This window comes from Salvelinus alpinus, chromosome 18 (assembly GCF_045679555.1).
Source record: "Salvelinus alpinus chromosome 18, SLU_Salpinus.1, whole genome shotgun sequence".
Classification (NCBI taxonomy): Eukaryota; Metazoa; Chordata; class Actinopteri; order Salmoniformes; family Salmonidae; genus Salvelinus; species Salvelinus alpinus.
In genome coordinates this window covers 12,481,416-12,491,142 of record NC_092103.1, presented here as the reverse complement: position 1 = coordinate 12,491,142, position 9,727 = coordinate 12,481,416, and the positions used below count along the sequence as shown (strand labels likewise).

General features: G+C 43.4%; 1 protein-coding gene across 1 annotated transcript; it reads left to right on the top strand.

Moving 5' to 3' along the window:
• On the top strand, positions 1-4,780 carry LOC139544629 (purpurin-like). Its single transcript, XM_071351947.1, has 3 exons — positions 1-38; positions 358-671; positions 4,623-4,780. The coding sequence occupies exons 1-3, from the start codon at positions 1-3 to the stop codon at positions 4,778-4,780; spliced, it is 510 nt and encodes a 169-aa protein (XP_071208048.1).
• The last annotated feature ends 4,947 nt before the right edge of the window (positions 4,781-9,727 follow it).

The following is a 9,727-nucleotide window of genomic DNA, read 5'->3' as shown; positions in this document are numbered from 1 at the left end:
ATGACCGCCTCCTCCAAGGGACGTGTCACTCTCTTCGGGTGAGTAGATCTGCATCATCGTGGAAGAACTCGCATATAAAGCATACATAGATGCTAAAATAATTGTCTAGTTGTAAGGAAGAATGTGGATTAATATCCATTTAATTGGTGCCGAAACGATTTGTCTAATAGACCACAAAATTATGGCACAGACCAATCAAATGTTAATTGGTGGACAGGAAATATAGACAACATTTTACACTGTAAGTGATGGATCACTATATGTGTTTGACCTCTGGTTTTAAGTTGTGAGAGCTAATATGAGTTTGAGTGTGTTGATATGTTCTGTGCAAATGAGTGTGTGTTGTTGTGTTGACAGGTTCTGTGTTGTGTGCGCTGACATGGCTGCCCAGTACACTGTGCCTAACCCCACCAACCCCAGCAAGATGTTCATGAACTACCAGGGACTGGCCAGCTACCTGGCCAGTGGAGGTGACAACTACTGGGTGATTGACACCGACTATGATACCTACGCCTGCCGTACCCTGAAGAACGATGGACGCTGCGAGGATGGTTACTCCTTGATCTTCTCCCGTAACCCCCGTGGCCTGTCCCCAGCAATCCAGCACATTGTCCATGGGAAACAGGAGGAGATCTGCATGGCTGGCCTGTTCGAGCCTGTCCTGCAGTCCGGTGAGTTGGACACTTGTCTATAGGGACACAGCATGAAAACAAAGGCTAACTGAGATCATGTCTAGATAATATCAATGAGCATGAAGGAGAGCATCATAATTAATAAATGAAAGCTAAGAGGGAGCTAAGAGTTGTAGTTCAATAAGGCTTGAAAATGTTCACAACAATCTGCATTATGCCCCAGTGCAGAACAATGTTCTTAGGCAGATATATCTGGTCAGGGGGCATGAATAAGTTATTTTTCTCTTTCCTCTACAGGAGCTTGCTAAATTGTCAGCTCAGCCTGAACCAAATTCCTTAAGCATTCTGGCATGAGATGAGGCGTCCAGGGCTGATGGATAGGTCCAAAGCAGCGCTGTAGAAATGAATATGTGAATGAATGTTGCAAGGCGGGAGAGAAAAGTCTGCCACCCATTGTCTCAAGGAAAGGGTTGCTCAATCGGGTAAAGTGTGAAAATAAATATCTTTGTTAAACAAATCTCTGAGTTGCATCCATGTTTGATCAAGAGCTAAAATTAATTTAATAAATAGTTTCATATATACAGTGAATTCAGAAAGTATTCAGACCCCTTAACGTTTTTCACATCTTGTTACGTTACAGCCTTATTCTAAAATTGATTAAATAAAAAAAATCCTTAGCAATCTACACACAATAGCCCATAATGACAAAGCGAAAACAGGTTTTTAGATTATTTTGCAAATTTATAAAAACAAAAAACAGATACCCTATTTACATAATTATTCAGACCCTTTGTTATGTGACAAAAAATTGAGCTCAAGTGCATCCTGTTTCCATTGATCATCCTTGAGATTTTTCTACAACTTGATTGGAGTCCACCTGTTGTAAATTCAATTGATTGGACATGATTTGGAAAGGCACACAACTGTCTATATAAGGTCCCACAGTTGACAGTGCATGTCACAGCAAAAACCAAGCCATGAGGTCAAAGGAATTGTCCGTAGAGCTCCGAGACAGGATTGTGTCAAGGCACAGATCTGGGGAAGGGTACAAAACATTTCTGCAGCATTGAAGGTCCCCAAGAACATTTTTGGCCTCTATCATTCTTAAATGGAAGAAGTTTGGAACCACCAAGAGCTGGCCGCCCGGCCAAACTGAGCAATCGGGGTAGAAGGGCCTTGGTCAGAGAGGTGACAAAGAACCCGATGCTCACTCTATCAGAGCTCCAGAGTTCCTCTGTGGAGATGGGAGAATCTTCCAGAAGGACAACCATCTCTGCAGCATTCCACCTATCAGGTCTTTATGTTAGAGTGACCAAAAGACCCCTAAAGGACTCTCAGACCATGAGAAACAAGAGATTGAACTATTTGGCCTGAATGCTAAGCCTCACGTCTGGAGGAAACCTGGCACCATCCCTACGTTGAAGCATGGTGGTTTCAGCACCTGCAGGGACTGGGAGACTAGTCAGGATCGAGGGAACAATGAATAGAGCAAAGTACAGAGGGATCCTTGCACAAAAACCTGCTACAGAGCGCTCAGGACCTTAGACTGGGGTGAAGGTTCACCTTCCAGCAGGACAATGACCCTAAGCACACAGCCAAGACAATGCAGGCTTGGCTTCAGGACAAGTCTCTGAATGTCCTTGAGTGGCCCAGCCAGAGCCCGGACTTGAACCTGATCGATCATCTCTGGAGAGACCTGAACATAGCTGTGCAGCGACGCTCCCCATCCAACCTGACAGAGCTTGAGAGGATCTGCATAGAAGAATGGGAGAAACTCCCCAAATACAGATGTGCCAAGCTAGTAGCGTCATACCCAAAAGACTCCAAGCTGTAATCGCTGCCAAAGGTGCTTCAACAAAGTACTGAGTAAAGTGTCTGAATACTTGTGTAAATGTGATATTTCAGCTTTTTTATTTGAATGAGTGTGGCTTTGTTGTTACAGTGTAGCTAGCTTATTTTGAAGCTATTGTGTTGTTGTTTTGTATTCAAATGGTCCCACTCACCAGTCCCACAGACGCCAGATTGCTGATAAAGGCTTCTCCTCACAGAACCTCTTTGTAAGAGCCATGGTTAATAATATAAGTGGATTTAGCTGCTCAGTTGTTATCCACTAGTCTTGGCTGTGAACTGTGAATAATGGCAGAGAGTCCACTGGTCCAGGTCCAGCTAGGTCCAGTCTAGGTCAGTTTGGTCTCTCACTCACACCAGCTTAACTCCTCAAGCCTCAACTCCTGAACCATGCAACCACAGAGATCCTATTAAATGATCATGTTAGTGTTCTAATACAGTATGTAATTCTATGTGAGATCCCAAAGCCTTTATCTGGAAAGTCCCCAGGTTTAATGAGAATATGGTCAACAGACAATGTCACCTTGAGTATTAACAGAATAGCCGAGTTGTAGTTTGGCAATAGGCTAATCAAGCTAGTTATTCAGGAATTGTTTGCTAGCTATATTTTCTCTACAGCGAATGTAATCCTGAGAATGTAAAATACTTAATTTACCAGTACAGTCCCCTCTCTCGTGAACTCTAACCCCACAAAAAAAATGTATATATCATCATTAGCTTGGCTAGCTCATTTAAAGTGGAACTGACAGCGTTTTAATGACTTCACAAATATGAAATAAACCGTAAATCATAATATCAACCAAAAATATCACATTCCCAATTCATGCTACAAAACCAACTTAATAATGCTCTCTCTAATTCTCTCTTTTTTTCTTTCTTTCTTTCTTTCTTTCTTTCTTTCTTTCTTTCTTTCTTTCTTTCTCTCGGAGGACCTGAGCCCTAGGACCATGCCTCAGGACTACCTGGCCTGATGTCTCCTTGCTGTCCCCAGTCCACCTGGTCGTGCTGCCAGTTTCAACTGTTCTGCCTGTGGCTATGGAACCCTGACCTGTTCACCGAACGTGCTAACTGTCCCAGACCTGCTGTTTTCAACTCTCTAGAGACCGCAGGATCGGTAGAGATACTCTGAATGATCTGACATTTACTGACATTTACTCCTGAGATGCTGACCTGTTGCACCCTCTACAACCACTGTGATTATTATTATTTGACCCTGCTGGTCATCTATGAACATTTGAACATCTTGGCCATGTTCTGATATAATCTACCCTCGGCACAGCCAGAAGAGGACTGGCCACCCCTCATAGCCTGGTTCCTCTCTAGGTTTCTTCTTAGGTTCTGGCCTTTCTAGGGAGTTTTTCCTAGCCACCGTGCTTCTACTCCTGCATTGCTTGCTGTTTGGGGTTTTAGGCTGGGTTTCTGTACAGCACTTTGAGATATCAGCTGATGTAAGAAGGGCTTTATAGATACATTTGATTGATTGATGGTTTTAAAAATATGTTATATTTGACTCAACATAAGGCATTGTTGGCAGAATAGATGGATGCAGTTCAATGCATGATTTATATAATTCACCAATACATTTCTTGGTAATCCCAAAAATATAGAGCCCCACAGTGGAGGTGTCATAATACCCATTAAACCTAGCGGTCAAACAGGGAAATGGTTCCAATCGTTTTTCTACCATTCAGTTTTCCCATAGGGAATTTTAGAAACACTTAAAATAAGGGCTGTGTTTTGTGTAGGCTTACCCTGGTGAGACGTTGTAATAACAATGTAAATCTCTCTCGTAAATCTCTCTCGGACAAGGTGACATTTATCAATATTATTGTAGTTTCATGACCAGAAACAAATCTTTAAAGGCACAGTGTTTATTTACTCGGGGTGGAACATGCCTTCACACAGTCTTGATTTGTGGGATCCTTCCCACTATATGATTGATATGTCAAGTGATAAAATCCCCAAATATCAATTAAAAGTTTATGGAAAAACTGCACTTGTCCTCATTAAATATTCTACAGCTGTAACGACATCAATCAAATCAAACTTTATTTATATAGCTAATTTCTTACAACAAACATATTTCAAGGTGTTCAAAGTCATGCATAGAAAGTCATGCGATTCACAATATTGTCTGTACAGATGTGGAATGCGAGTGGAGGAAGCCAGCCGTGCCCAACCAGGTGCAGTCAGTGGAGGACCTGTACCCGGTCGAAGACTACAACCCTCTGACCCGAGAGCCCACAGAGGAGGATCTTCAGTGGCTAAGGAACCGTCTCCGGGGAGGTTCAGTGGAATGACATGTCTCCTTGAACCTGAGCCAGAACAACCACTACCCTCCCTGTCATCACCGGACATTGTTAAAAAACAAGGGCACCTGGGGCATGCAGGCATCCTGGCTGGCATGGTGCTATCAGTCGAGCAGCAGGAGGCTATACGGCAGGCAACAGTAGGACAGTGCATCAACCCCAACTGGCACACCATGAAGAGAGGGAGGTTGACAGCCAGCAATTTTGGAGCAGTGGTTAGGGCCAAGTTCATTACTCCGTCGCTGCTAAAAAGGGTCCTCAGATCACAGTCGTTGGATGGGGGTGTTGTCTGTAAAGTGGGGCACCGATCATGAAGAGGAGGGCATCAAGGTATTCAAAATGGCTACAGGGATGGATGTGCTGGAGTCACGGCTTTGGGTTATGGGGTCCAGGATCCTGGGTGCCTCACCGGATGGTCTGTTGGGCACCACAGCAGTGGTGGAGGTCAAGTGTCCCTATGGTGCAAGGGAACTTACCATTGACGAGGCAGTGAAGTCAAACTATTTCTATAACCAGGAGGAGGGAGGGTTTTACCGCCTCCAGGAAGACCATCCTTACTGGCACCAGGTCCAAGGGCAGCTCCAAATCATTGGAAGGGACTTTTACTTTTTCGTTATGTGGACCACCAAAGCCTCCATCCCCATCCAGCGTAATGACCTCTGGCAGACTCATATTGCTGGACTAGAGGAGTTTTTCAAGGACCACATGAGTGGAGCTTCTGATCAGAGGGAGAATGTTGAGACAGAACAGCAACTATCACAGTGTCGGAGGCATCCACCTCCATGATGAACTGGAGTTCTGGGTCTGGCTGGGTGAGGATTGGAGCGGAAGTGAAGCAGTGCTTGAGTTCCAGGAAAGCTGCCTCTGCCTCAGGGATCCAGTGGAACGGAGTGGAGGTGGAGGTGAGAGCGGTGAGAGGTGCTGCCAGATGGCTGTAGTTGCGGATGAAACGTCTGTAAAAATGTGCAAACCCCAGGAAACACTGTAGCTGCTTCAGGTTTGAAGGCGCAGGCCACTGTGACTGCCTTGACCTTGGAGGGATCCATACGTAACCAGCCCTGTGTAATAATATAACCCAGGAAAGACAAAGAGGAGGCATGGAACTCACATTTTTCAGCTTTAACAAAAAGCTGGAGAGAGACTTGGGAAGGGAGGCAGTCAGAGGAGGAAAACCAAGCAAAGAAGTTTCACACACACACACACACAGAGAGAGAGAGAAAGAGGGAGAGAGCACTGGGGGAGTGGCGGCAGGTTAGGGAGACAGGATGAGCAGTAGAGGACGTGGCAGGTGCAGATGTAACACTCTGGCTATCTACTCCGATTTCAGAGCACTCTCGCGCGCAGAATAACTGATTAATCTATGAAAGCGCAACACCTGCTGAATATGACCGGCGTCAGTAAACATGGGAGAGAAAAATTATAGTTAGTCAAGAAAACTCTAGATTACATGTAAACAGCCTAACCAGCTCTGCTAGGTCTAGTAAAATGGTCAGAGTGAGGTGTTCTCTCATTTGTGTCAGGAAGTAGCTAGCCAACTTTAGCCAGTTAGCTTGGTGCTTGATTGGGACAAGCATGCATTGGCAGGTAAGCTGCAGGACGAGCAAGCTACTTACTATTCCCCATCGTTTATCAGTGAAGTGAAAAGTTTGAGAGGGTTTATCTAATGTTCCTTCGTTAGATTTGAGCTCATCTGGCTCTGGCTAGCCTTAGTTGTTGATCTTGTTGATGTGGATATAGGGAAAGATAGCCTACCTTTTTATGTTTGTTTGATCAGTACGACTGAAATTTAAGAGGACTCCAATGGTATTTGCATAAATCTATTCACCCAGATGCTAAGTCTTTTTGTTCTGTATCTATGGACGGACACAGTCGTTCGATCTAAATGTTCTGTTGCTATACTGGTAACATTCTTATCCCTTGCTTATTAGCTAGCCAACTACGGCTAATTTACAGTCACCTCAAACAGTGCAGCCAGAATAACAACCAAGTAGCTGCCTTTGTTTAAGCTGTTTTCTAGTGACATTTATTTGGATACATCCATAAGAATGAGCTAATGACTCGCATAGAAAATGTGCTCTCTCGTCAGGACACTGTTGTTCAGAGGAGCTAGCCAACAACACAGCGAACACAATCACTTTAAACTGGAGCTAGAAAGACTGCAAACAAGCTGTACTTGTACCTGTTTTCTATTGACATTTATTTCCATAAAAATTATTCAGGATTTCGACTAGCTGAGAAAAGCTGCCTGTCTGTCTGTCTCATCCAGACTCGTTCATTACTATGGGACAGCTGGAGTTGAATATTGAAACGATGTTTCATAAAATGTCGACGAGACAGACAGCAAGGTTTAAACAAATCTCCGCTGCTGAAAACTAAATGCTAGTCTAAAAGAAAGTAGATAATGTCAAGATGCTTTTTATATCTGAGATCGGCCGCTTTCCCACTCTATATTGCTGTACAATTTTCACAAATTCCTTAGTGTATGTTATTCCCAAACATTCTAAGAATTTATGAAAACATGAACATGACCATATCAAAGTGCTCGCTTGTCAGAAAATGTAATCAAAAATAGTCATATTCTTCCTGGGGGTGTATATGAACAGATTTGAATAAGATTTCATGTTGCTAAAATACTGTCAGTTCCAGTTCCACTATAAAGGCTTAGAGGCCTATCTGGGGACCTACAGTGAGGGAAAAAAGTATTTGATCCCCTGCTGATTTTGTACGTTTGCCCACTGACAAAGAAATTATCAGTCTATAATTTTAATGGTAGGTTTATTTGAACAGTGAGAGACAGAATAACAACAAAAATATCCAGAAAAATGCATGTCAAAAATGTTATAAATTGATTTGCATTTTAATGAGGGAAATAAGTATTTGACCCCTTCTCAATCAAAAAGATTTCTGGCTCCCAGGTGTCTTTCATACAGGTAACGAACGGAGATTAGGAGCACACTCTTAAAGGGAGTGCTCCTAATCTCAGTTTCTTACCTGTATAAAAGATACCTGTCCACAGAAGCAATCAATCAATCAGATTCCAAACTCTCCACCATGGCCAAGACCAAAGAGCTCTCCAAGGATGTCAGGGACAAGATTGTAGACCTACACAAGGCTGGAATGGGCTACAAGACCATCGCCAAGCAGCTTGGTGAGAAGGTGACAACAGTTTCTGTGATTATTCGCAAATGGAAGAAACACAAAAGAACTGTCAATCTCCCTCAGCCTGGGGCTCCATGCAAGATCTCACCTCGTGGAGTTGCAATGATCATGAGAACGGTGAGGAATCAGCCCAGAACTACACAGGAGGATCTTGTCAATGATCTCAAGGCAGCTGGGACCATAGTCATCAAGAAAACAATTGGTAACACACTATGCCGTGAAGGACTGAAATCCTGCAGCGCCCGCAAGGTCCCCCTGCTCAAGAAAGCACATATACATGCCCGTCTGAAGTTTGCCAATGAACATCTGAATGATTCAGAGGACAACTGGGTGAACGTGTTGTGGTCAGATGAGACCAAAATGGAGTTCTTTGGCATCAACCCAACTTGCCGTGTTTGGAGGAGGAGGAATGCTGCCTATGACCCCAAGAAACCATCCCCACCGTCAAACATGGAGGTGGAAACATTATGCTTTGGGGGTGTTTTTCTGCTAAAGGGACAGGACAACTTCACCGCATCAAAGGGACGATGGACGGGGCCATGTACCGTCAAATCTTGGGTGAAAACCTCCTTCCCTCAGCCAGGGTATTGAAAATGGGTCGTGGATGGGTATTCCAGCATGACAATGGTCCAAAACACACGGCCAAGGCAACAAAGGAGTGGCTCAAGAAGAAGCACATTAAGGTCCTGGAGTGGCCTAGCCAGTCTCCAGACCTTAATCCCATAGAAAATCTGTGGAGGGAGCTGAAGGTTCGAGTTGCCAAACGTCAGCCTCGAAACCTTAATGACTTGAAGAAGATCTGCAAAGAGGAGTGGGACAAAATCCCTCCTGAGATGTGTGCAAACCTGGTGGCCAACTACAAGAAACGTCTGACCTCTGTGATTGCCAACAAGGGTTTTGCCACCAAGTACTAAGTCATGTTTTGCAGAGGGGTCAAATACTTATTTCCCTCATTAAAATGCAAATCAATTCATAACATTTTTGACATGCGTTTTTCTGGATTTTTTTGTTGATATTCTGTCTCTCACTGTTCAAATAAACCTACCATTAAAATTATAGACTGATAATTTCTTTGTCAGTGGGCAAACGTACAAAATCAGCAGGGGATCAAATACTTTTTTCCCTCACTGTATCTGGCCTGAGAGTGTCTTTACAAATACACTGCGTTCTTCTTGGACTTAGCCAAAAGGTTATATTCAAACCATGATCAGTGATCACCCACTGATGAATAGTTATATCCTAAGAATATATAGATAAAGTAAACATTCACAAAAACCTATTGCATTGCCATATGGTTTCCATTGCCTCTTCCAACATCCTGTACTATTCAACAGTAGTGGTGGTGATGAGCACTCAAGATAGGATACTGCTCCCTCTAGTGGCACATGGTATTCTCATTTCACCACCCAGTGGAACTACCACACTCGTGGCGAAGAATTAATGATGTGCAATATGGAAAATATTTGTTTTATGAATAGCATCAAACCTGTATGGTATGCATTATTTTTCCCCAAACAACTGCTCACACTCTTAAATGCACAACTCCATAACCATAACGAAATTAGTGACCGATTGAACTTAGTGTGAATCAGCATTCTACATAGACCTAAGGTATTCGATGTAGCAACAAATGATTATATGGTTACAATATAACGCAGACAACGGGACTTTACAACGACAATGACCCTGGACATTTGAGCTGGGAAAAAAGCCTACTTTCCCATTAAACAAGTTGAAATGATCTTGGCTGTTAGAAAATGTAATTGTATGCAAGCCAAA

Excerpts from the sequence above, each read along its gene's own strand:
- LOC139544629 (XM_071351947.1), top strand. The coding sequence starts at position 1 with ATGACCGCCTCCTCCAAGGGACGTGTCACTCTCTTCGG. Across the intron at positions 39-357 it reads GGACGTGTCACTCTCTTCGG|GTTCTGTGTTGTGTGCGCTG; the intron begins GTGAGTAGATCT and ends TTGTGTTGACAG. Across the intron at positions 672-4,622 it reads CGAGCCTGTCCTGCAGTCCG|ATGTGGAATGCGAGTGGAGG; the intron begins GTGAGTTGGACA and ends TTGTCTGTACAG.